At 34.6% G+C, this 27,946-nt stretch overlaps 1 protein-coding gene across 1 annotated transcript; it reads left to right on the forward strand.

Moving 5' to 3' along the window:
* Positions 1–12,088: 12,088 nt before the first annotated feature.
* LOC131030256 (17.9 kDa heat shock protein 2) lies at positions 12,089–13,081 on the forward strand. Its single transcript, XM_057960987.2, has one exon. It carries the CDS (start codon positions 12,364–12,366, stop codon positions 12,820–12,822), a length of 459 nt encoding a protein of 152 aa, XP_057816970.1. The 5' UTR covers positions 12,089–12,363; the 3' UTR covers positions 12,823–13,081.
* The last annotated feature ends 14,865 nt before the right edge of the window (positions 13,082–27,946 follow it).

A 27,946-nucleotide genomic window follows, 5' to 3' on the forward strand; every position in this document is an offset into this window, starting at 1 on the left:
ATCTAGAAGAAAAATGAGACTATCAATTTCTATTGTTTTTATGAAGGTCTAAAAGAGAACATTTACAAGTTGAAAGGTATATCTAACCAATTTTTTAATTGTGTACATTTAATTAATTAGTTTTAATGACAAAATTAGATTTGTAGAGGAATCTTTCTCTTTAAAGGAGAAATAGTATTTGAGAGAGTCAATGATAAAGGAAATGATGGCCTTGTATAAATGCAAGGCTCAAGATTTGGTTGATTTGAATGAACAAAGAAAGATCATAAGTTCTACTTGAACGCTAAATTTTTTTAATGTAGATTGCAAGTTAGAAAAGTAAAAATTAGGCTTATGGAAAAAGGTTATTTTTAGAGGGGGTTACATGGTGGACTTGAAAGGTCATCTTTGAATAACTAATAATGCTTGTGTAAAAGAGGGTTGTAGGTGTAGTTAGAATCCTACTTGGAGTTCTTTGGAGTTATACATGATCACCTTGGTCATAAAAGTAAAAAATATCTAATAGGAACTACATCTACTTTTAGATGTCTCACACAAGTTGAACGACACATGGTTGTAACTTGGACTGGTTGGACCAAGACTTGGCACCTGGTTTGAGCCCATTGTTTTGGGACACTATTTATTGTTTTTAAGATCTCATTGGCCTATTATTGGAGTCTTGAGATGAATATTGTATGATGGTGAATGCATACTAATGCCATGCTACCAGATTAACTCTAGACACATAATTCAAGATCTCTTGTATCTCTTGTTGGAAGAAAACATACTTTGATTGCATTATTATACGATATTGTTGATTTATACATTGAACATCTTTTGGAGGTTGGGTTTTTATTTAAAGAGATTTAATAGGGTTTATCTTGTGTTATGTGTTGTTTCTTTGTTGAAAATTGTTTATATTTGTAATGAATTATATTGGTTCTCTCATAGGATTAGTGAAATTTGTCTAGTTTCCTTTCAAAAGGGATTTTTTTTCCATTGGCCTTATATTCTATTTATTAGGATGTACAATTTCGACCTCTCTAGATTTAAACATGCAACCTCCAATATTATTTACATGCACCTTCACCATCAAGTCCATTTAAATAGACATGAATAATTGAAGTAGCTTAATAGAAAATTTGAAATCTATAATCCAAAAAAGAGATTTGATTAGTTTGTAATTTCTTTCTCAACCTCTTAAACAATATATTTCCATAATTCACATGATGTATATATAAATGAAAGTAGGAGGTCAAAAAATTCGAGCATTGTTTGAGGATAAATTCATTCCCATTGGAATTGTGAAATCTTTTTTTTATAAATGCAATGAATTCTAGATGAACATTGGGTTTTTGCCAACTAAATGGTAGAATAGTATGCTAGGAAAAAACATCAAGATATGCATAGATTTAGTTATTGAATTTTCCTATTCTATTATAGCGAGGAAAGTATCAACATCAAAATAAGCATTAATTAACTAGGGATTATAATTTATAATAAAGAGATACTTTTGAATAAGCTTCTAGAAGTGTACTATGCTAGAAGATACCTAAATCGTTTAAAAACCAAGATATTAAGGGAAAAAGTACAAGATTAGCCTTGGTGAATGAATCTTAAAAAGACAAATTATTATTATTATTGATGATCATTAGTAGTTATGTACATTAAAGTAATTATAAAAAAAAATTGAAAAGAATGAAGAGTTCAAATCAAACCATAAGGGATAAATCATTGCTAAAATTAAAGACCATTTAAGGTAGCCATATGTAGGATTCCTCAAAATTATTTTGAATTAACATTATCTTTTAATTAATTACTATCACTTTCAAAGTGTTTCTAGGTTGTTATAAAGATGTCCACAATTTATTTGTTATGAGTGATTTTTTTCAATCACATTAAAAGGTAAAATATACTTTAGGAAAGGGCCAAATGATTTAACTATATTATTGTATGATACATAAATCGAAGTAATGGGTCTTCAATTTGTGATATTTTGAGATGCCTTAAACTAAGAACGAATTTTCTATTTCCTCTATTGATATTTTTATATAATCTACATATATTCAATTTAATTTTTTTGCAAATTAATACCTACAATATCTTAAAAAACTTGATAAATTTCACAAGGAAAAACCCTCACATCTTGAACCTTTAGTACAAGTCATATGCTTAACTACATCCCAAAGCCCCCCCAATATAAAGATTCCATCACTTGCTACTCTCTAATTGTTATCGAATGAGAAAGGATTTTCAAAAAGCATCAATAAAGAGTCACTTATTAAATAAAAATAAAGTCTTGAGCAATGAGCACAATCCTATAATGGAGACTTTTCAAAAATTCATAATCTTGAAAATAAGGATCTTTAAGTTAACACTATCATAAAAAAATAATGTATACTTAATTAAGATAATCATTCTATTTGGTACTTTCAATCTAACAAAAGCCCATAAATTAAATTAGAAAAACATCTTTAAGAAGTTTTGATTTTAGTTATCATTTCCATCATAAAAGATCCTTAGAATCTTTCCTGCACATATTCAATAAGATATAAATGCATAACTTTAAATATACAATTATAAGATAGACATCACACACACACGTATAAACACACACAAATATATGCGCGCGCGTGCACACACACACACACACACACATTTACATATATCTATACACACATATACATAATTAATTTTAATGAGAAATTGTATATACAACCTACCTTAAAATTGGGACCATAAACTCATAGAACATTCAACAAGTTCTAGATGAACTCATTATCAAATACTAGAATAAATCAACCTTAGTGTTTCATATAAAAATTTAAATGTATAATTTATCATAAGGATTAACAAGAAAAAATCTAATACGTGCTCAAGAGAGGGCAAAGGGACCTTAAGAAGGGTTTACATGGGAAAATGTCACGAACCCTGTTTTTCCATAATTATTTAATTAGGAAAATAATGTTTATTTTTCGCAAATGAAATGAAATTGGAATTGTTAATGAAATAAGATAGGAGATCGAATGCACTGAAATGATTTATATACAATTGAATGATCAGTAATAATTTTTATTGCAAAATTGGGATCGTCATTGCTAATGAGCAACTGAGTGCAAGTGAATGCAGGAACTGGTGAACGCAGATGAAGGTGAGAACATGGATCAGGTAGAGTTGTCTTAGCTCTTGTATTTCGTTAGAATAGATGGAATCTCTCACACACCACGTTAGGATTTATAATTTGTGTCTTGAAAAGATGGATGATTTAAATGACCTTATTTGAGTGTTTGTTCAAATTGAAATGACGAATTTGGAATGAGTAGTAGATTGATTTAAATATTTATACATGTGCATTGATTCCATGATTTGAGTGGTGATTGAATTAAATCTAAGTTGCATGAGTGATTGTGAAATATTATGCTTTATTGTTAAAAGAGATGAAATGTGTAAATGATTTAAAAACGAATATTGACCCTAGTTTTATATGTTCTTTTTGTTCAGATATGTATAAACGTATGAAAAATCGTACTTATGAGTTTATTTTTGTAAACTAGATAATAGTATAATATATATATGTATATGAGAAATTGATTCAATCATATACATATATATCTATATAGTTATTATATAAATATCCAATGATTGTGAAATTTAATTATGTCATGAATTTTGTTTTATCTATACATAATCATTTGAGATTAAATATATATATGTATATGAGTTCTAATAATAATTTGATCATGGACTTATAAATAGGTATGTAATTATTGAATATGTAAATAGATTGGTGGAATTGAATTATTTTATGAAAATCCATATTACACACACACACACACACAATCATGGGGAGCGGTTTATTAAAGAACATGTTAATGGTAACATTTTATATATATAAATAACCATTGGAAAGCAACTTAAATTGAAACATAGCGACCGATAGGGGTGGTTTATTAATGCAAGTAAAGGTTAATGAGGGAGGTCGATAGTAATATCGACCACTCTCCATATTCATAGGGAGGGTTCAGTATTACCATCGACCACTCCTCCCTTTTATTTAAAGCATAAACCACGATAGGTTATGCTATTCTAATCACCTACCACGTGCAACCAGTAAAAATTTACGGTAGTTGGCAAGTTGATGTGGCAAGTGAAGTAATGGAGGGAGTCGAAACATCATCGACTACCCCCCTTTATATAACCACGTTTCATACACGTAGCAGCCATTAAGACTTGGAAAATTACTATACACATAGCTAAACACCTTGCAAAAGAATCGGTATTAATGGCAACTCAGAGAAAACAACGAGTTAAGAGAAGTTAGTCATTGGGTTGGTAGCGACTATGCATGCAAACAAACACGTAGAGTTTAAGATGATCGGACCTTGCAACCACGATGTGTTTGAAGAGATGTCAAACTCATTGAATTTGAATGAGAAGAGTTCGTTGCTGCAACAGTTGGGTGTATTTAATAAAAGTCATAGTCGACAAAGGAGGAAGTCGACTTGGCATCATGAGTACTTAGAAATCGTTTGCAACGACATGTGTAGTTTGGTGTCATGAAGTAGATAATGGATAACTTTGCATGGTGAACACATAGGTGTTCGAATCTATTTAGGATTGTTATGTTGCAATTAAACCACGTGTGGTTTCATTTAGAATCAATCCACCACTAGGAGAGATAGCCCGTATATAGGAAATAAGGTAGATTGGAACACTATATATAGACCATTGAGTTGGAAGAGAAGAGAGGGGAGATCCAACAAAGGATTAGAGGATGGAATGTAGAAGAGAAAAGTAGTAGAGATTTAGATGTGGTTATGACCAAGTCGTAAAAGATCAATGATGATCATCTCAGGTTTAGAGTCGAATTTCAGAGGAAAGAGTCAAATTCTGGAACAAGGAAGAGTGGTAGACACACCAGAGGAACAATGACCTTCTTGAGAACTGGGTGATATAGAAAGAAGATAATAATACATCGAGTAGAATCAGTCAGAGGAAGGCTCTGTTTTAACAAAGTTTGTTGTAGAAATTTTAAGAGAAAATGTTCTATTTTGAATAGACTTAGACAGAATTAGAGTCATAGTTTTTAGATTTCTGATTATGAGAATTCTGTCGAATAACATCAAAATATGTTCTTTAGAAAATTATATTCTATACATAAATGTCTTAAGGAAAGATATTCAAAAAGATTGTTGATAAACATAAGTGAAATTCATAGAAATTAGACCACCAAATCCTCTAGAAATAGAGTAAGAGGATAGAGTGATTGTGTGTTCAAAACTTGTAAATTTGAATAAAAAAGAAGATGAAATACTAGGATAACGAATTATTAGAAATTGAAGCTTATTTTGAATTTGTGTAGAAAAGAATTACACTTTCGAATTTGATCCTTGCATGAAAAGTAAAGATGATTATTAGGTGTCTCATTTGAAAGGCCATATAGATAGGCACTTTAGGAATTTTCATCATGCTAGATTGTTGTTATGGAAAATTAGTAAAATCAATGAGTTGAGTTTTTAAATCATGGAAAGTCACATATTAGTATTAAACTAAATATGTTGTTTGAGAAAAGAGGTAAATGAACCAAGACACATGGAAAGATAGAGAGCTTAGACGATATAAACCTAGATTTCTAAACCATAAGAAATGGAATGCATGTTAATGATTACGCTATTTAAATGTTTTGATAATTGAATAAAAGAATGTGTACTCATGTTATTCAATTTTTTTGTAAAGATACATACATGTGTTACACCTTCTTAATATTTTAGTCTTGTCTTTAAATTGCTTGAGAGATAGAAGCAAAAGATTGTTTTCTTTCAGATGTAGATTTGTTTATCCATGAAAGGTTGCTTCCTGTCAGATAGGATTGGTTTTAACGAAAGATTGAATTCTTTCTATTTCTACTTAACGAAAGATTGTCTTCTTTAAACATTTTATTTTTATGAGAAATAGGAAGCTATAATTGAAAGGCGAAAGATTGTCTTCTGTATATACTTATTCTAGATTTATGTGTACAAAGCTAGAGAGGTTTGTGTTTGTGGAAAGTTACCTTCCAGGACAGGTGTCGAATGTGGATTATAGAGAGATAGTTTGCTTTTCCAAACTATCTATTTTTGCTATGCATGACATTATACTCGGTCAAGTAATCAAATTGAATAAACCATTGAAATAGATGTAGTTCTTTTATTAATACTCTCTACCACATCCTTGATTGATCTTGCATGTTTCTTAATGGAATTAGAAAAATGAATTGCATGTATAATCTAGGGAAGCACCAGATTCCATCTTGCATTTCGAATTATTTTGCAAAGCAATTCGTGCAGGGTTGGGTATTCTTGATTGACTAAGAATTCCGGGGAAGTGTAAACTTCAAGGTTGGGCAGAAAAAGCGCCTGAATCTTGTTCTCGTCCTCATGCTAAAGATTGCATTGACGATAGCTTGGATTGCAGATCAACAAAAGCATCTCACCCTTTACTTTGTATTATTTTGTTATTCAACTTACGACAACTTGAAATGCCTAAGTATTGTATGATTGAGATACTACTTTTATCGATTTATTGAATGAAGAATATTTATCTTTTATGGAAATTTCATGTTTATTACGATATAAATGGAATGATCAAATGAAGCTATGGATGGAAAAGTTGGAATGAAATAGACTTATTAACTGATTTATGAGTTTATTTAAGAATAAAGAGTATTTCAGCTATTATTGAAGTTAGCTTGATTTTCATCTTATGAGAAAGATGCGAGGGGATCCACTAAATAATAAAGAATGGCGTGCCATTTGTGTTAATGGAATATTAGTAACCATATCTAATTTAATTTCTATACCTCAAATACATAGTTTTGATAAACCCTTTGCATACACAAGTATAATTGAATTCCTCATATCTTTTCACTAGGTATCATATGTACCTATTTTTTGATTACATTTTTATGTCCTCTTATAGTCCCCACCCTATCAATTGAGGCCACTACCCACATCTACATCTAAATAAAAATAATTTTGGTTGTCATCCCACACATTTAGATCCTTGACTCACAAAACCTAGATGAGTTATGACAAATATGCCTTCCTATAGAAAATTTTGATTGAAAAGTAGTTCTACATCTCGATCCCCAAACTCTTGCCTTACATTTTATATCCTCTTATAGTCTCCACCCTATCAACTAAGGTTAGTACCCACACCTACATCTAAATAAAAATAGTTTTGATTGTCATCCCACATATTTAAAGCCTTGACTAATAAAACCTAGATAAGCTATGACAAATATGTCTTCCTATAAAAAAAATTGGTTGAAAAGTAGTTATACATCTCAGATCCCAAACCTTTGCCACACCAACTTTAATAGTCAACCTCCATAATAAAAATATCTTGAAATTATAGTACACATTATCTAAATTATATTGGAAGGGTTTCAAATATACTTGGCAATTTTTTTGGGTAGGGTTGTGGCATTACCAAAAGGTATGCAATAATTGATTTGAAGAAACTTGGGTGGGATTCTACTAAATGTGCATGACCTTGGCATCATCATTGATTACTTTGTTAACTATATTAGAGTTGGGATTGAGAAAGAACCCTTATGTATTCTCTTTTCTTTTGAGTGTTTATCATCCATCCTTTATCAACATGTTATAAAACAAGTTGAAAATGGGATTTTTTTGGGTAGGGTTGTGGCATTACCAAAAAGTATGCAATAATTGATTTGAAGAAACTTGGGTGGGATTCTACTAAACATGCATGACCTTGGCATCATCATTGTTTACTTTGTTAACTATATTAGACTTGGGATTGAGAAAGAACCCTTATATATTCTCTTAACTTTTGAGTGTTTATCATCCATCCTTTATCAACATGTTATAAAACAAGTTGAAAATAAGATTTTTTTTTTCTAGAACACTAGGCCACTAGGTAAATTCCATAGTTGTAAAATTTGTTGGAAACCACCCATGTTTACTACTTCTATTGTTGGATTCATTCCAAAGTCACCTGTAATAGGTTGGACAAACTTTTACTTGACTTAATATTGGCAAATTCTAAGTAGGATGAGGGTTCTACAAAGTTTCTTGGGATATTTGTAACTTAAACTATGAAAAGGGCGAGACAAGAATAATTGGTGCTTATGAACAAAGCAACTCTTTGCACTAAATAGGGAGTTTGGGCTATCAAATTTTTTAAGGTTTGGAAGATTATTCTTAAGCACTAGATTGCCTTATGTTTGCCCTATGATTTAAGGCTTCAACGTTGTTGAGCTCTTCCTTGAGTTGGTTGGAGATGAGTTTAGATTTGACGTTTATTTAAATAAACACAATCATTGGTGCACCTATTCTTAATAGTTCTAGTCCTCCGAAAAAAACACTATCAAAGATGTTTGACTCTATTGTAAGGGCATCCTCATCATTAGAGACTTAGTCTCCTTTAAATACTAGCCTCTAAGGTTAGTATTACAACAACTTTTAGCTTTCTAATGTTGATTTTCACTCCATCCTTCACATTTAGGAGCTTGTGCCTAATGTAATGCTTCACAAGTTGTTCATTCAATTGCCTCTTGCTTTGTGGAAGAATTAGTGATGGAAGTTTTACATTACTTTTAAGATCACACATTCAAGATATTATATAATTTTCTAAATATGTTATCTCCCACCCTTTGCAAGCTCATTCAGATTTTTTTATTGGATCTGGGGTATTTGTTTTGTTTTTGATCATTTTGGGCTCAAATGGACCTCACCGTTGAGTTCAGAATGCCCTAAAACCCCCATTTCCATATAAAATTTGTCAATTTTTGACAAATTTGGGTTCTGAAATTTTTTCTTTGGTTTTGCCTTTTTTTGGCACGAATTTCGAGAAATTCGTCAAAAAAATCATTAAAAAAAAATCAGAGCAATTTGGGCCAAAACAGATTTCACCGTTGGTTTCCAAAGGGCGTTTCCATTCATTTTGATATATAATTCGACCTATTTCGGTGACAAGTGCATCTGGGCCATGATTTTTTTATTGGCACATTTTACGAGGCACAAAAATCCGTACCGCTGTACCTGCAAATGCGTCAGAAAGTTTTCGTCAAAAAAAATAAATATATTTTTTTTTACCCTTTTTATGCTCTAAAAGAGGGGTTTTTTATTTTGGCCATAACTTGGTCATACAGAGGCGCTTTTTCAAAAAATTTATATCGTCGGAAAGCTCTTTTTGAGCTCTCTTCAGATCTGGAGGTTTGATCTTCTATTTTTTATTTTTTGATGGTGTTTTTTTGCTGTCAAAGCCAGAAGTTCCTTTTTGCACTCCGAGAGACATAACTTGAGCATCCGAACTCCGTTTTTTGAAAACTTTATATTGTTGGAAAGTTTGTTCTATGTACTTTCTAGCCATATAATTTTTCTTTCCAGATTCTACTCCATGAATATTTTATTCATTTTTTTGCTTCTTAGCACTCTGGTAAATATATTGGATGTTTCAGGTCCCAGGATCTCTTCTCTGAGTAGGATGTCTCGGTTTGGTTGTCCTTTCTATTTCCAGTCTTCTTATCATTGTAGCATTTCATTTATACAAACACACTGAGATAAAGTACCACCATGCATTGTTTACTTGGGATCTTGCACATCTTGTGCTTTATTGTACATGCACTACCTATAAAGTGCCATGAGGGGGTTGATGTTTGCCTTGTTTTACATCCACCTTTGTTAAGTGAGTGTTACTTCCATGAAATTCGCCTCATGCTGTGTGTCAAGTGAGTGTTCCTTCCACGACACTATGTACTTTCTTTGTGCCATCGATGTTCTTGGTTCTTCGTCGTGCAGTTCTTGTTGGCTATTCTTTTTAGTGTTTCCGCCCTCTTCAACATTATGGGGAGGTTTGTCCTGTTGGTTCTAATGCTTCCGTGGTTCAATTGATCAGCTCTTCAGACTTTGGTGTCTCATGCCATCTGTATCTTCGAGTTCAGTTGTTTGCTCTTGTTTGCCATCTGATTCGAGTAGTGTCATTTGAGGGCACTCATGCAGATTACAGTCTTCTCTACCTGGTCATGTTCTATTTCAGTGGAGGTTTTTCAGATCAGCAACTACTCTTCGACAGTGTTTGCATCTTTTTTATGCTTCAGTGGTGTTCTTCTTGCTTTTCCATCTTTTTTTGGAGTAGAGTTTTTTTTCCTATGTGGTTTTCTATATTTCTCCGTTTCATAGAGATTTGGTTGTGATTGGGTACCTCATCAGGCCTTGTTGTCGGGACCCAAATTTGCCTTCATCATTTAGTTGCATTTTTTGCTTCATGCATTTAGTTTTTTAGCTACTCCCTAAGTTCATCTTAAAGGGGGGTGTTAGAGTTATCTTGTATTAGCTAATAATTATTTTTTTAATTATTAGTTTATTAAACTCTACGCTTAAGCTAAACTTAGGCATTTAATAAATATTGTAAGTATTTAATAATTATTTTAATTATTAAATACACATTATCCCTTTAGGGTTTCTTTAGGGTTGCACACCTTTAGGGTTTCTATTATCCTTTTATAAGGATTGTATTGTACTTGATCATTAAATTGATTCCCTTTCTGAATGATAATTTTCTTCTTCAGAGCATTTATGCTTTTTTGCTTTATGTGCTTCCATTCTTCTCGTGTGACAGGTATTTGCATGCAGGTGTTCTTGGGATCTCTGAAGTTATATTTCCTCAACTTCTTCAATGGTGAGGCTCTATTCATACCTCCCTAGACAAATATGTTGAATCAAATGCATTTTGGCCATCTATACTAGAGCTTTAAATTACCAAATTTTTTTGATATCTAGTCTATGAAGGATTTCTTATTGGAAAAAGTTTTGTTTTTCATATTGGTGACATTGATCCAAGGTGTCCAACTCCTTGTAGAATGAAGATCTCTAAGCATATTTTACAGACTTGCTCTATGGCCTAGAGTGTTTGAAATTGGATTCACAACCTTTTCATGTCCTTTCTTCTAGGGATTTTTTTAGGTAGAGTACACTATGTTTGGTGACTCAACTCCTCGGTTGTCTTATATTTTCTAAAATTTGGATTTTTTGAGCTTCTATCATATTTCAATTTTGGAAACCTAGAAGTAATTCTCTCTTTAACAATAACAATGTGAAGTGTTCTCTCAACAATAAAATTTATGTTCTTACTTTATCATACTTTTTTTATATTGATAATCATTTACAATATTTTGCTCATACAAGCATCAACATGAAACCAATACAAGCTCTTGCGAGCACAACAATGAGACTAATACAAGCTCATTTTAAGCAACCACACTAGAAACCACCAATGGAAGACCAAGAGTCAGAACTTAGAAATCATCTCCGCACTAGAAGCCAACCATGGAAGACCAATAATCATAACTTAGAATGCTATATTACATGTCACATTGGGATTTAAACTTGGGTCTCCACAATGAGAACCCAATTCTTTAACCAGTTAAGCTCAACCCCTTGGACTTATCATACTTTTAGATTTAGGTAGGTAGAAAAAGTGATGTTGGAAATATAACACCTTCAGGACTCTCTCAACCGATGGAGGAGTGTTTGAATAAAATTTTGCGAGGTATCTCTCCCCTAAGATCATCCCCACTAACTTCTAAACGACAGATGACCACACAATCATGATTACGTACACAATCATAATTGTTTCTTATTACCTCTTCCTAAATAGAGGGGTTGGGCCCTAGACCCTTTGCCTGAAAAGTTTATTAGTCCAATTGGATGACCTTCCCCTACACAAGTTGGTGTCATGGTTGCTACTATTTTGCTTTCATTTCTTAGTTGAGGTGTATAAACCTTCTCTTTTATACTCTTAATAAAAGATATTCCCAATAAAAATATATTAAACAAACAATTCTAGATCTTTCTTAGGCTGTTCCTCAAGACACACATTCTCCTTTTCCGGGTGATGTAAACTTAATTGTATATATTTGGACTCTTCGATTTTCCTTCAACTTGGCCCACTTTTCAGACACCAATTAAAAATTGCGTTCCTCTAATAATATTTTTCCTGCTTTAATGAAAAATAAATTATATTCATACGATTGCAAAACCACAATTAAATCCACTGACATTACAAGCAATAAAATATTACCACTAAAATAGCCGACAGACTGCCGTTACACAGAAACCGAAGGTTCTGGTAGCAAGACAAGTTCCCGAATAATCGTCAATTGACGGGAATCCTCAAACTAATAAAACCCCCAAAATATCACAAGCATCTTCATAGTTTTTCTCAAGGTTTTGGTATCCGGTTCATCAATTTCTCTCGAGGTTTTGGTATCTGCTTCAAATTTTCTCAAGGTTTTGATATCTAATTCTCGAGGCCGTCAGTTGCAGCGAAGTGAGACATTTAATTGATTTTTCTGTACTGATCTTAAAGAAGTTTTTAATGGCGGATGGCGAACCAGTGGAGCCGAGCCTGAAGAAACTGAAGCGATTGCCTCACATATTTTCACAAGTTTTGGAACTTCCTGTGGCTGGAGATGCTGCCGTAGAAAGCGAGGAGACTGAGACGGCTTTCGAGTTCGTGATTTCGGGTCCTCAGTTTGTAGTCTTTGATAAAGTGAAAGTGGAGGTTGTCGGAATCGTACCCGGGGCGAAGAAAGTTATTCTGAGAGGCGTACAGGAGCAGCCGGTGCGCGTCTCTGATGATCTGGACACCTGGCGGTTCCGGCTTCCGCCCTCCGCTAACCCTGACGCAACTTGGGCGCACTATCAGGATGGTGTTTTGACAGTGATCGTTCCTAAAGTGCAAAGTTGCAAGGACGATAGTCTGTGCGCTGTGAAGGAGGAGAGCAGCGCTGTGTCTAGTGCCGTCAAGGGCGCCTGCGCCATTACTGTGTTTTAGCCCCCTCTTAGTGAGTCATTTCAATGATATTTCTAATATCATAATGAATTGAAAAGAGTCGTTTTTGAAAAAAAATTGTGCTTTTCTTTTGTGTTGTTCGTATCAATGTTAAAGATCATTTTCCATGATCTGTATCTTGAATGGAAGCAAATTGTGAATTGTGGGATATTGTACAGAGGACCTTGGATCTAAGGAAAAGAAAAATTGTGTCGTTTGAGAGAAATCCATTTTGTTAATGCCATTGTTACTATTTTATGCATGCGTTTATCTATTTTTAACTTTTTAACCTTACCAGTAATCTGTTTGCCGTTTTTGAGTTCTAACATGGAATTCTTATCAGGCGGAAGTACTCTGTAGTTGATTGTGTTTTTGATAGTTATGATTGTATTTGCTGTATTAGGATCTGTTAATTATAGCCTGTTCTTTCTACAGCAGGTTTAATTGAGGCGTCACATTCAGATCCTTCCATGGAATTATAGCATCCATGGCGTTTTAAGAGAGTGATTAATCCATACTTTTACACTCAATTATAAGTCAGTTTTAAAAGAAAATTGTATTCAATTTGTTAGTTCAGTGGGTTAAGTAGCACGTTTTTTCGGTAAAACATTGATGGGACATTTTTTTCTGCCTCATGATTAAGGTTACATTTTCGTGTACAGATTGATAGAAGCAATTGGCAAGAGAAAACGCAAACACAGATTGATAGCGAAGGATATTAGTGTTAGTATAGGCCATTTCGTCTATTCATATATTCTAAATGGTATATCAGATTTAGATTATTATTTGGTTGTCTTCTCATGTATTTCAAAGAATGATATATGTATAAAGGTCAAAAAGTGTTCAGGTACATGTGAAATATCTTAATGGACTTTTAATTATCATTTTTTATTTCTTTATAGTTAGTAATTGGGGGGTTGGGAGTAAGGAACATATAGTTATTGGAATATGGGCGATTGGGCCGCTTCCCCTATTGTATGCCAATGACTTCCTAAGTTCTTTAATGAGTGAAAAATCAATATTCAAACACAACGGACAGAGTGAAGTGTACCAGTAGTTGTTATATAGCTAATTTGTGCATCCTAATCTCTTAAATTTGTGCATCCTAAACTCTTAAAGGTCAAAAAGTAGTAGTTTCAAAGTGTTGTCCCAAACATGTTCCATATTGTCTTGATAATCGTTTGCTTGGAAAACAAAAAAATATCCTACTACTATCTACTTTAACTCCTAATTATACTTTAGAAAACATATGGGACTCCTCACTCAATAAATGAAATGGTTTATAGGGTGGGCGTTATGTTTATACCTTGCCCTTCTGATTCTCCATCATGAGGTACCCTCTAGGTTTGAGGTAATATCGAGCTATCATTTTGTTGAACACACATCGGATGAGAGGCGGGGGAGAGGGGGAGGGGGTTGAAAATCTCTGATTTCAATCTTATCAATAAGGTTATTCCAAGCATTCACATTAAAGAGTATTAAGTGATAATATCATAAAACATTCACATGAACACCAATATTTTATACGTGGAAAACCCAAACTGAGAAAAACAATGGTGAGTGCCAACTCACAGAAACAATCCACTATATAAGGGAGCTCACTACTCCAAACTTGCAGACTAAGGCTAACTGCTCTTGGGGCAAGATACATAATGACTTGTAAACCTGATGTTAGCTATAAGAGGGTAAGATACAAAATTACAACTTATAGAAAAAGAATTGCATGAACAAAGGCATCTCAATATGTTGGTTACTGGCTATGTTATAGCACAAATTCTGACCTTACTCAAATATCTGGACCACTAGATCTCCAGATCACTGCTTCTATATCAACTAACACCTCTGCATTGCTAACCCTTCTGATATAGTAACTCTGATCACATCCACATCCTTACATCAAGTTGCACACACTCATTATCGAATTCCACAATCGTATATCGCATCCTTTTCTTCTCAACAAATCATCACATATATACCAAATCAAAACAAGACATCCTCACCAAGTTGGCCAAAAGAAAGATTGTAACATGTAAGCACATTTCCGACCCAAGATATACAACTGAACCAAAATATGAAACACATAGAACATAAGCTGGACCTAAACAAACAATCTGGACCAAAAGGATACTTCACACGTAATCACCAGACCAAGAAATATATGTTACATCTAACTTCGATAACATAACCCAACACATGTATCAATCATATCATCCCCAATTGCAAAAGTCTGGACCAAAACAAGCAACACTCGAACCACAAAAATCAACCTTCCAACTGTCCTCACCATAAAAAACAAGTTGATATCAATCGGATCAACTGGCAATGCAACTTGTCCACATCCAAACCAAGGAACCAATCAAATTAACCTCCGGTCCAAAAACATAACTGCAAATACTTCAACATTGTAGCTTGACTTTGCTAATGTTTGGACTAGAACCCATCCAGACCACACAGTTTGACATCAATAACAACAAAGCATATATCTATAACAATTTCTCCCTTTGTCAGTGATGAAAAACAACCAAAAAAGTTTTCACAACTCAGACAACTCCCCCTAACTGTAACAATCATCTAAAGTTGATATAAAACATTTTTTAGTATCCTTCTCTCCCTTTGACATCAAAGACAAAGGCCAAATCACAAAGCATCATAAACACATAAATTATTTAGAATTACCCGACCAAATATCTTTGAACTATTTCTTCAATCAGATCACTGAGACATTCTAGGCACGAGTAGCAACAACTAGAATCTATATTTTTAGCATCCTTCTCAACAATCTTTGCATCAACTAATAGTCTTGAATAGGAAGAAACTTTTACTTCTATGTCAGCTCGCAGCTCTCCAAACATCCTAATGTACTCATCTCTTTGTCTCCTTCTCAGAGCTAATTGATCATGCAACTCCCGAGCCTTGTCTCTTTCCTTACCATAGACATTTGTAGAAACTTTATAATTCTTGGCCATTTGAATTAACTGAGACTCAATTCAATCAATTTCATCCTCAAACTTCTGTGTGGCAATAGGCCACCTCAAACATAATTTATACAACATTTCAGTCGCCTCCATAGATTTCTTGAAATTCATTAAATTAAGAATCAACACCTATTGTGCTTTCTTGCATTTCTCTGTCGTCTTTTCTTGCAAATTTGCTTCAGTAAAAACTTCCACAACACCACTGTCATCACCTTCAGCCATTCTCTCAACAAGAATCTCCACAAGCTCCTCCGAAAGACAATCAACAACATCAGTAGCAACTAAGTTGCTCTGAACTAAGTACTTCACAATGTTTTCTTGATAACATCTTGCTCATAAGATACATAATTGTGATATTAGTTTCCTACAGTTTGCACTCCACCAGGGTTTTTGATCATTTCAAGCACCTTCTCTTCAGTAAGCTCGTCATCATCAGTTACTTCATCAAAACCTTTATGCACCTTTACTTCTTTCACATTCTAAGCAACTTCTGGTTCTAACTTCTTCTCTTCTTTATCATGACTGTCAATAGTCTCCGACTCAATGTCCTTCTTCTTTGGAACCCTTCTTGTACTCTTCTAAATTTTAGAACTGGAGGCAGAATCCTCTATAGACAACTTCCTTGTTTTCTTCTCTTTTTTCTCACTCTTCATCACTCTTGACCTTCCTAGAATCTCTTCTTTCATTCCAAACCTTTATGCATTCAGATCCTTTAGCATTTTCAACAAATTTTCTGCTAAACTCATGCATTCATCTTCAGACACTTTATAGGATAATAGAGTTATCCAAGAAACTCTCGGAGCCATAGCTTCCAAAAAGCAATTATCTTTATCTACCAAAAATACAATGTCATTCTCATACCAATCTATAACATTAGGAGGAATCCGATTCCTCAAAATCAAGACACTTTTGAGCTTCTCAAAGAAATTTTTATACATTTTCGAGCAATCGTCCTATCCATCTAAGTAACCTTTAATTTGCGACCCAACGGTCATATTGCTTCTCCAGGCGACTTTTTCAACACTGATCAAAACATTCTGAAAATAAAAAACTAAACAGACAATCAGAGAGCCATACCGAAATGGATACATGCCACTCTTTGTTATTTTGATGTTGTCTAACAATTCCCACTGTAGAATTTCACACAAATCATATTCTGCACTCCTTAACCATCCTATAAGCCACATGCACTTAGGTGGACTCGCAAGAACCTTCTCTGTTCCTATAATAGAATTTGTAAGATATCTCCATTGTTGCATACCTAACGTCTACATCTATGATAGTATCAATTCTCAATGCTCTTCCATCCAAGATTACTCCGGTCAAATGATTCACCTAAACATTCTTTACATATTTCAGGATATGTACTTCTCCGGTCATGCACAACCCTGTCACAATTTGTAGTACTTCTTTCAAAATCAAATACAATCTATCAAGCCAAATAAATTCTTCATGAATTCCGTTGAGAACAATTCTTATAATTTCTTCATCATCAATCATCATAAAACAATTCCAAGCATCTAAACCCTTGTGCCCTAGACTACCAAATTCACTCTTCAACCTTTGTGAATTGTCAACCAAATAATTCTGCCTGAAAGATCTAAGCTTCTCATGATTATACTCTTCTACTCTTCTAGATCAACATGGATATACTCACAAACATTTTCCTTATGAATAACACGATCATTGATTCTAGAAAATGCTCCAACCTTATCTACATTCGACAAAATGATGGGTTTCAATTCATATTTGTCTTATATTATCATTGATACTATTTTTGCCATCCTACCAAATCACTACTCTGCAACCTTTTCTCACACTTTCACTTGAACTCTCTCCTTTGCTCTTCTTCACTTTCCAAATTGCAAGTGCACAATGATCGAAATCGCAAAAATAAATACTCACAAGTTAGGTTTTCAAAAAGCTAATACATTGTTTGCCGAACTATCAAAAATCACATCCATACCACAAGATATGTTCCAAAGCTCCAAAAAATCACCACACACATTTGCCATGCTGAGAGAAAACCCAACATCAAACCAAGAGGGGTCAAAAGATATTTTCATTAAAGCTCCCCCTTAGACTCTGCAATCAGAGTCAATTACCGAAAGAGGGAATTGCACCCATAGTGGATGCCAAACCACCTTAGACATTTCCTTCAGTCTTCTCTTCTGATTTCTTTACCTGCAACGACTTTCCTTTTTCTTTAGAGTCCACTACATTCTTCAGTCCAACAAACTTTCCTTTATTTCTCTTACAAAACTTTGCAATATGCCCAACAACATTACACTTATAGTATACCAGACCATTCTGCATAGAGTTTCTGTTCATATCCGTTCTGAAATTCTTATTCATCCTGTTGGAAAGAGACATTGCATGTATCTTGAGATGTTGTCATTGATAGCAACTCATATCAGTTCTGGCATCCGCAGTTCATGTTTTCATCATTTTGGAAGATTGATTGAAGATTGATCAAGTATTGGTGAGGTTTGGTGAGTAGAGCAATGTATCTGATAGAATGTACAATTTACTGGTTAGCAGATTATTTTGGTTGAGTATTTTGCTTTGTGGATCTAGGAGATGTGTTATAGATATGTAATTTACCTTAAATTACAGGTTTGTGGTCTCCAATGTTAAGTATTGTGTTGATTGATAAGGTCCGGTAGATTGGTTTTTGGTAAAGGCAATGGTTATCAGTGGTATCATGTGGAAATTCATTATGCGGATCTTGCAAATTGATTTTGGCGAATGTTTATGTGTTCAAGGTCGATGTGCTAACAAGCATGTGGAAATTTTGTTTTGGTCCGCATGGTTTTTGGATCGGATCGAGCCGACTTGTGTACACGTTTCATCTTTTGTGACTTTTTTTGAAGCCGACATGGTGGTGACCTAAATTGGTGATGTAGATATATAAGACATGTCTATTTGATCATTTTGGATATCGATGGTTATGTGTGAATCATGTATGAGCGATTGTGCGTAGTTTCACGTGCGCATGGTGAAGATTTGAGCTCTGGTATGATGCAGAATATCAGAACAGAGCAGTTCTACAGAGTTGAGTAAGATACAAAATTTTGCGCTTAACCAGAACTATTCTAGGTATTTGCAGATGCTATTTCATAGTTCATTTTCATGTATATTACCTTTGTAACACTTTTGTAAGGCAGTGTGCCTTTTGGGTTGTAGCCCTTATTGTAAACTTTAAGCAGTGAGCTCTAGGCAGTGTACCTGAATGCATGTGCATTCCCTTATGTAATATTTTTATACTTCTAACATAGTATATCAATATTGTGGGTTTGAATCCCACCGTGGTTTTTCCCTTGATCAGGTTTCCATGTAAAAGTCTTGGTGTTATGGTGTTGCTGATCTTTGCTTTGTGTTTCTGCACTTTTTTTTTCCTCACATGCATTAAGTGGTTTATAGAACAAATTGGCAAAGTTAAAAATTGCAGAACACTGATTCACCCCCTTCTCAGTGTTCCTTGATTCCAACAATTGGTATCAAAGCCTATTTCCTCGGAGGAAGCCTAACAACTTGAGGAAGATCTGGGAAGGTAAATCAATGGATTCCGATAGTCTTAGAAAGCAGCTGGTTGTTTCTCTTGAAGATCTTGATCATGCACAAGATGAGAATCAACAAGCGAAAGAAAATATCAAAGATGCTAAAGAATACATTGAAACATTGAAAGATTAGTTAAACAAATCAAGGGAAAAGAGAACGAGGCTTGTTGACCAAATTAAGCAGAAAGAAAGTCAACGCATTGATGAAGAAGCCTTGAGGGAAAAGAGAAAAGAATGTGACATACTTGCTAGAGCCAATACAATTCAGAAGAATGAAATGGAATCTATTGTGACAATGTTGACAAAAGAGATTCAAGATAGGAAGAAGAATGAAGAAAAGCTTGCTCAGTCCCTGAAAGACAAATCTGAAGAATGTTGCAGACTTGAGAGTGAGAATGGACAAGTAAAGCTTGATCTACAAGATGCTCGACAACATGAGGAAGATCTTGAAAGAAAGATCATTCTTTTTTTAACATGATCTTGATATTGCAAATGAATACAAAGAGAAGTTTTGGAACAGTTCATCCAAGCTTGATGAGATGCTTGCCAATCAGAAGAATCCTAATAATACACAAGGTCTTGGTTACGAGAAAGGTGAAAGTTCCAAATCAGCACAACAGAAGAATAACTCAAGAAGGCCTTTGGTAAGACAACCTAATGCTCATAAATTCAATGGCAATTGTTTTGTTTGCAATAAATTTGGTCATATGGCTAGTCAATGTAGAAATAAGATGATCAATAATGGTCCATCTTTTACCACTCAATGTTTAAAATGAAACAAATATGGTCATAAGGCAAATGTATGCAAAACTGTGTTGAATAACCTTCAAAATAGGAGAAATGTCAGATGTTATGCATGTGATATGTTTTGATATATTGCTAATCAAATCAGATCAAGGACAAATAAAGGAAATTTCAGACCTAATTAGAGGAACAATGTAGTTTTATATGCATGCAACAAATCCGATCACATTGCTAAGTATTGTAGAAGCATAAATGTGAATAGGAGAGGTCCGAATGACAAGAACAAGAATGCGAAGCCTGATGAGAGGGTAAATAAAAATTTGAGGAGATTAGAGGTCAGATGAAGAAGACATGGGTTAAGAAGATTGATTTAGAGGCAGAAAGTGGGTCCACACCTAATTTCGGTGCTAGAACTACATCGAGTAACCGAACCTAGGCATCTGACCTTGGGGGAATTATTATGTAGATCTTTCAAACCTCCTGTTTGAGATCTGTGCTTGTTTCTGGTAGGTTGCAGAAGTGTTTATGATGATTGCAGATGTTTGTGGAGGATCTCCTGAAGAATTGAGCCGATTTGAAGATCCGGTGAAGAATTCCTAATAGATATAGAGCATCCAGAAGAATTAGGGCAGAGTGTATTTATTGTAGTGAAAAGTTAGGTCTTCGGTGAATAAAAAGTAACTTTTCCTCTTCATTTCTCACTTTGTGATTGAAGAGAAGAATTTTAGAGAGCTCCGCGAAGAAGACGACTAAGTAAAATTAAGTGCTACCAATTTATGAAGTGAGAAGACCTAATCCGATATCAAAGGTATTTATCAAGTGAAAACCCTGTTTCGGTTGAAGTTCAAAATTTGAATCTATAAAAATGGTTGCATCTAGTACCTCCACCACTCTGGTTGTAAACATCACTGAGTGTGCTCATCCTAACTTAAAAAATCATCCATTCATTTCAATGGAGGATGACCCTAAGAGTGCATTTTCATCCATTCCCTACAGAGTCCTGCATAATGAAGACATAAGGGTTTACACACATTGTTCGACTGAAGAATTGGGAAGCTCCCAAATGCTGAATCTTTTCAATAACTGGTTATCTGACCAAAGTTCCATGTTGAAACCCAAATTGCAAGGATTAGAAAGCAAGGGTTTTGCTCAATTTGTGAAGTTTCTGATGACGTATGAATAGGAATGGATCCGATATATCTTGAGTCATGTTCACAATGAATTCATGTGGTTGGATAAGCCGCATAAGATCACTAAAGATGTGATTTAGTTTGTAACATGGTTGTGTACATCTAGTGCATTACCATCTCTAAAAAGAGTGAAGAATGACATTGTAACCAACGTGAATGGGTCTAAATTTGATAAAAGAGCGATGACTATTGATGACATCTTGGAGGATGAAATTCGGCTTGCATCTATGGTGATACGCTATAAGATTTATTACTCTAGTCGAATGAAGTTTGTCTCCGGTACCGGTACTGTAGTATACACTACATATGAAATGTTAAGGGAGATTAAGAAATATGATCTTTGTGAGTTTCTCCAAAGTGAGATTATCAAGAGTCTGAAGAAAATCAAAGAGAACAAGAAGCACCCCTTCAAGTACGATACTCTACTTCTATGCATATTCTTCTACTTCAAGAATGAGATTTTAAGAGTTGGTCTGGTACAGTGGGCATTTGATAGGCCAGTAGGAGTGCAAATTCAAGAGTATCTATGCAGCTCTGGTGACTCCAAAGCCAGGAACAAGAATCTATGGGGATACTTTAGTAACTTTCAATAAAAGAGACATGAGAGGGAGAGAATCCCAAAGTCCATTGTGGAGAAGTATGCTGGCTCCATCTGTCTCATGATTGACACCGACCAATGCTTGATGGAAGTGGTGGAGCCCCGAACTTCATAAATTCTACCAATTGGCTATGAGGTTGATGAACAAATTTTGGAACTATATGCTCAACATTTGCTGAGTCAACCGGTGGAACCCAATGAAGAAAGGTTTAAAACCTACAAGGAGAAGAACCTAAAGCTTCATCAATAATTGAAGAAACCGGTCATTTAGAAGAAAGTCCAAAAAGAGGTTGAAGCTTTTGCAGAAAGCATAGGGATAACCAAGGAAGCTGTCAGAAAAGCCAGAGAGGAGAACATCCTTTCTGAGGAGCAATCTGTAAAGAAAGAATCCCGTCTGGAAGCACTTAAGCCAAAGGCAAGTAAAACCAGAAGCACAACCCCCTCCTCCGATCCTGCTAATCCAGCAAGCCAACCTAAATGATCAATCAAATCATTCGGTGGAGCAGAGAAGAAAATAAAGCAAGTTAGAGTTGTGGTGGTTGATGATGAAGAAATTGAATCAAATGAGGAAGTTAAAGAGGTGAAGGCTAAAGCCACTAAAATCACAAAGGAGAAGCCTTTTGACAGAAATAGATCCAACAAGAAGCCAAAATATGAAATTGATGAAGCATTAAAACAAGGTAATTATACTATTATACCTCCTATCACATTAGATCAAAATGTGAAAGCAACTATTAAGGATGGTAATTTGAAACCACTATTTGAGTGGTATGAAAATTTTGATGAATTTGGAAAGAGAACTCTAGAGGAAGCAACTGTAGAGTATCTAAATGTGTACAATAAAGATTTAATTGAATTAATGATAGTCATACCCAAGAGTTTGTATGACATTTTGGATGCTCGAAGACTAACAACAAATAAGGAAGATGAGAAGTTGAAGGAATACATATTAGTCAATTTAGGTTCAATTATTACTAAGGAAGAGATAGATAGATTGCTCCAGTTAGCCAAGGATAAGTTTCAAAGTAAGCACAAAGTAAATAAGATCATGTTCGGTAAAATTGATGAACTTGCTAAGGAAATAGAGAAAATTTGGACAAAATTTTTCCAAGAAAATCAATATGAAGTTAATCCGGCAAAGGAACAAGATGACACTCATCTAGAAACTGAGCAGACCAAGGTGGATATACCTTCAATTCTGGAAGTGCAATCAGTTGAGCAGGTAGTAGATGATACTTCTCTTTCGGAAGTTCAATCAACAGAACATGTAGAAGTCAATATTCCGAAAGAAGGTAGAGTGGAGAATGATGCAAGTGTGGGTGAAGCTGATAAAATGGATAAGGTTGAGATCCCTCTGACACTTGAAAAGGAAGTAGTTGCAGAAGAAATTGCGGAGAAGATAGAGGTCAAGGTTGAAACCAAAACTGAAGCAAGAGACACTGAGACTGTGAAAGGTAAGCAGGTCATTGATGACCATGAATTTATACAAGGACTAATCAACCTTGCTTCCCTGTCTCCCATACAAAAGATTCAATTGGCTTCTTTTGCTCAAGCCAAAACCAGTGAAGATCTTTTAAAATCTCACATTGAAGATAGCTTGTTGATGAACATGGCAATTAGTACTCCAGAGAAGTTAATGACCTCATTCAAAAAGGATATAACTTATACTCTATCCAGGCAATTGAAAATCCTAATTGATTATGTTGATTCCCACTTTGAATCTTTTGAAAAGTCTACAAAAGAAAAAGGTCAAAAATGAATTTGAGGCTAGAAGGCTCCACACCTTGAAGAAAATGATCTCAAATGATAGAGCCACATTAAGTAGTTGTGTGAAAAGCTTGCAGGATGTAATGACCGTAGGTGGAAACTTGTACAAATCATGCTTATGCTTGAATAAGTTCATTGCAGATATTGAGAAAAAGTCTCAGGAGTACAAGGATTAGTGGGAAAACATATCTAAGTCAGTTGATCCATTGTCAAATTCATTGAACCATCATGAAATCAGGTAATTTCATTGCTTGAGAAGATTTGGAATTTGAGCTATGATCGGGAAAGGTTAATCGGCTGAGTTGGAGAACTTAGGAGACATATTGTCCCTAAGTTGGATATAATGTTAAATGCTCTTCAAGATGCTCAAAATTCTATCATGTCATATGATCTAGATGATCTCAAGACAAAAGAAGTGCAATCTTATCTTCTCAGTGGGTTTATAACAGTTTTTGAGAATCAACAAAAGGGTTGGGATAGTCACTTGGACTTTTTGAAGAATCTGTATGCAGATATTTTCAAGTTTTTGTGAAGTCTGTATGTACATATGTGTATAGCATTTTTGGCCTTAGTTTTGATTTTTGGTATCCTACCTTTGCCGTTGATGTCAAAGGGGGAGAGTAGAGAAGTAAAAAATGTTGATCTTAGGGAGAGTTCTTTAATTCTTTGATTCTTTGGGATCCAATGATTAGATATTTGGTTGCAGTGTCTAGTACTTTGGTTTTGGTTCGACACTTAGTCATTTTTCACTAAGTGTTGCCATCAATGCCAAAGGGGGAGATTGTTGGCAAGAGACACTGCATGTATGTTGAGATGTTGTCATTGATGCAACTCATATAAGTTTTGACATCCGCAGTTCATGTTCTCATCATTCCGGAAGATTGATCAAGTATTGGTGAGGTCCGATGAATAGACTAGTGTATCTGATAAAATGTATAGTTTGTTCGTTAGCGGATTATTTTGGTTGATTATTTTGCTTTGTGGATTTGGGAGATGTGTTGTGGATATTCAATTTACCTTATTACATTTTTGTGGACTTCGGTGTTAAGTTTTGTGTTGATTGATAAGGTCCGGTAGATTGGTTTTTGGTAAAGGTAGTGGTTATCAGTGGTATCGTGTGGAAATTCATTATGCGAATCTTGCGAATTGATTTTGGTGAATGTTTATGTTGGCAATATGAAGGAATTGATTATGTGTTGCATTGATGTTTTGTCATTGATGTCAACACTAGTTGTTATGGTTGTTTACTGGCTTCCGGTAGAAGGATTGCATTGGAAAAATTATCATTTGATTGTCACTGGGATGATGTGAATGACAGATTAAGTTTGTATGAATGGTTCATATGCTTCTAAAGTATGTTTCAGTTAGTTGGTATTGACTTGATGATCAGAAGCTATCTTATGTTCTAGTAAGCCTTCTTTGTAGGTCCGGTAAGGGTTTCACCGATAGAGCTTTATTGAAGATCTTTGATGTAATGCATAAGTGGTGTTGGTGTAGCTTCTAGAAGGGATTCAAGATGCTGATGGTGATTGTGTTTGTGACTCGACTGATTGGTGTCATTGCTTTGGCACATGTGGATCTAATTTAGGTCCGGTGCTATCTAGGTTATGGACCGGTTTCATGAAACGTGTTGGTGGATTCTTCTGATGCGCTTCCAGGATGTTTTATTGATTGGACGATGTTTTTTTGGCCTTAGGATGACATGTTTTATGATTTTATTTCGAGATTATGTAATGAATCTATTGAATTATCATTTGGGTGGTTGACCTAATTATTTAGGTCTAGGGCTTGTATAAATATATGTAAGATCTATTTGTAGATCATATGATAGGCAATGAGAGAATAATGAAATAATCATTTGTGCAGAAGATTTGGTCGATCATAGGTGATCGAGTTGGGTTTATGTAAGAGGTGTTAGACCTCTGGTATTGAGCTTAACCGAAACTGTAATCTGGCATGTTTGATGCTATCATAGGCAGTTCGTCTTTTTGGATGGTTGTCCAAATATTTTGAGGTGGTTAACCTCTCTGTAGTCAAAGAGACTCCATTGTGATGAGAAGTACACTCTAGGCAGTGTGCCTTCCTGCATGTGCATGCCCCTATTGTAATCATATACTTTCTACAGAAGTATCATCTGACTGTGGGTAGGGTTTCCCATCATGGTTTTTCCCTTTACCAAGTTTTCCACGTACAAATCATGGTGTTTTGTGTTGTGGTTGAATGGTATTGATTCTCTGGTTTTCGATTATGCTTTAATACTTTATCAGTTATTCTGGCATCTATTTTCTTATATTCTGGTAAAAGGTTTTAAGTGCTTTAATTCACATAATCTGTTGACAACTGATTCAACCCCCCCTCTCAGTTGTTCACCTGTTATCCTAATAGTTTATGTGTTCAAGATCAATGTTTCAACATGTGGAAAGTGTGTGGACATTTTATTTGGTCCACATGGTTGTTGGATTGGATTGAGCCAACTTGTGTACATGTTTCATCTTTTGTGACGTGTTCTTGAAGCCGACATGTTGGTGACCTAAATTGGTGATGCAGATATAAGACAGGTCTATTTGATCATTTTGGATATCGATGGTTATGTGCGAATCATGTATGAATGATTGTGCATAATTTCACGTGTGCATGGTGAAGATTTGAGCTTCGGTATGATGCAAAATATCATAATAGAGCAGTTCTACAAAGTTGAGTAAGATAAAAATTTTTGTGCTTAATTGGAACTATTCCCGGCATTTGCAAATGCTATTTCATAGTTCATTTTCATGTATGTTAGCTTTGTAAAATTTTTGTAAGGAAGTGTGCCTTCTGAGTTGTAGCCCTTATTGTAAACTTTAAGCAGTGTGCTTGAATGCATGTGCATTCCCTTATGTAATATTTTTATACTTCTAACATAGTATATCAATATTGTGGGTTTGAATCCCACCATGGTTTTTTTCCTTAATTGGGTTTCCACGGAAAAATCTTGGCGTTATGGTGTTGCTGATCTTTTCTTTATGTTTCTGCAATTTTCTTTTCCTCATATGCAATAAGTGGTTTAAAGAATAGATTGGCAAAATCAAAAATTGCAGAACACTGATTCACCACCCCCTCTTAGCATTCCTTGATTCCAACACATCTTGCATTCAACATCTTTGTGCCCATATCCATTGTAAGCATAGTAATATCCATTAAAAGATCTGACATTTCTGTTTATATTCATTATGCTTCTACATTCACTAGCCTTGTGCCCAAACTTGTTGCAATAATGACAATTTCCATTGAAAGAATAATTCCTTATCCGATTTCTACACTCATTTGCTTTGTTCCCTACTACATTACATGAAAAATAGTTTCCTTTGAAAGATAAATACTTGGAAGAAACGAGAATAGGTCTTCGGTCCATCAAAGACATTCTGAAACCCTAGTTAGGAATGAAATTATTCTTATCATTAGTAGCATTCTTCACTTCTGTGCCTTTTTCTTCATTGATCTTTGAGCATTCACCAAACTCTTCTTTACTCTGAAACTGCAAGACAGATTTTTGAATCTCCTTTCCACCTTTCAAACTTTTATGCCATTACTAATATGATCTTTAGCATCTTTGAGTTCCTTTTTCAGATTCATCACTTCTTCCAATTTCAAACATTCTTTTGTCTTCTCATCCAACTTTGTTTCATATTCATCAATAGCCTTCTTTCTTTTGTCTAATAAACCCCTTTAGAATTAAATCTTCTCAACTACCTTCTTATATTTGTCTCTGCATTCATCCAGATCAACCAATGTAGATCTTAGTTCTCATTCCATATCAACAACTCCTTCAACATCATCCTAATTACCTTGATCTAAAGATTCTATATCATTCATCTCTTCTTCACACATAGTGTTCAAGACTTCAGATCTACCTCAAATAGTTAAGCTTACTCAAAAGGAACCTCGCCTTGATACTAATTGTTGAACACACACCGGATGCTGAGAGGAAGGGGTGAATCAACATAAACTAAAATCTTAGACTTCAATCTTAAATCAACAAGCTTATTCCAAGAATTCACATTAAAGAGTATTAAATGATAATATCATAAAATATTCACACATGAACACCAATATTTTATATGCGGAAAACCCAAAATAGGAAAAACCATGATAAGTGTTCAACCCAACAATAAGAATAACAACTCTAGTTGAAGTCTCAACCCAAAGTTTGGACTTTCACTTGGTAAAGTCACTATTTCTATAGCTAGTGTTCATTTGATTGTCAACCTAGGGGCGTAATACTTGAAATGGGTCTACACTATATATGCACTAAGT

The sequence above is a fragment of the Cryptomeria japonica genome, chromosome 6, assembly GCF_030272615.1.
Source record: "Cryptomeria japonica chromosome 6, Sugi_1.0, whole genome shotgun sequence".
NCBI lineage: Eukaryota > Viridiplantae > Streptophyta > Pinopsida > Cupressales > Cupressaceae > Cryptomeria > Cryptomeria japonica.

What these genes read in the sequence shown, in the direction of transcription:
- LOC131030256 (XM_057960987.2), top strand. Translation starts at nt 12,364, where the DNA reads ATGGCGGATGGCGAACCAGTGGAGCCGAGCCTGAAGAAACTGAAGCGA.